Genomic DNA, 829 nt, shown 5'->3' on the forward strand with positions numbered 1-829 from the left:
ACCCCCCTCACTTCTCCCCCCCCCCAAATCGAAGTTACATGCCCCATCACTCTATACAGACACCCCCTTCTCACCAGCAGCGCCGCCAGGACGTGCACGTCCGCCCAGGCCCGAGCAGGAATACCCTCCGGCGGCGCTGCCGTACTTGCCCCTGCTGCCGTACTACCAGCAGTCGCCGCCGCCGCCGCCCCACCTCCCTGTATGAGGAACCTCATTTGTTCCGGCGGTACCTTGCCCCGGTGCGCCGCCAACCGCGCCGCCAGAAGGAAGCTCAGCAGCAGCTTGTGTCGCTCAAAGAGGGAGCGCGACACGTTGCAGTAGGCGGCGTAGAGGAAGTGACGTTCGATGGATTGGAGGCGCGCGCCCAGGTCGGGCCCCTCGAGGGTGGCGGGGGAGGGTGTGGCGGGTGTGGCGGGGGAGGGGGAGGGGGAGGTGGTCTTTGCCGTTTCCGCAGCACTGGCCTGAATACTCCGAACGAACAGACCTGCGAGGGAGGGGGGGAAGGGGGGGGGAGGGGGGGGGGAGGGGGGGAAGGTATTGGAGGGTGTGGCGGGGGGGAGGGGGATTGGGAGGCCCGGGGAGTTACTGGGGAATATAGATATGCACAGCCAGCAAAGCAATTACATCTCCGTAATACCCCTTCCTCTGATCTGTCATCTCATTTGCAAACAAGTTGTAGGGAAGGGGAAGGGGAAGGGGAAGGGGAAGGTAGGGGAGGGGGCACCTCTGCCGTCAGCACCTGCCCACCTTCCAACACACCACCCCTCTCTACTGAAACCCCTCCGGAAAAGCCGCCCCTCTTTTCCCTCCCTCCCTCCCCTCCCTGCCC

The 829-nt window shown here is 64.9% G+C and overlaps 1 protein-coding gene across 1 annotated transcript in view; it reads right to left on the minus strand.

Moving 5' to 3' along the window:
• VOLCADRAFT_87478 (dynein heavy chain 4) overlaps nucleotides 1-829 on the minus strand; it is a gene marked incomplete at both ends in the record, with an annotated part of 57,082 nt that overhangs the window by 6,088 nt on the left and 50,165 nt on the right. Inside the window, 2 exons of the mRNA XM_002947232.1 lie at nucleotides 75-377; nucleotides 458-484. Coding sequence (XP_002947278.1) covers nucleotides 75-377; nucleotides 458-484 — 330 coding nt within the window. The remainder of the gene's footprint in view (nucleotides 1-74; nucleotides 378-457; nucleotides 485-829) is intronic.

The sequence above is a fragment of the Volvox carteri genome (genome assembly GCF_000143455.1).
Source record: "Volvox carteri f. nagariensis unplaced genomic scaffold VOLCAscaffold_5, whole genome shotgun sequence".
NCBI lineage: Eukaryota > Viridiplantae > Chlorophyta > Chlorophyceae > Chlamydomonadales > Volvocaceae > Volvox > Volvox carteri.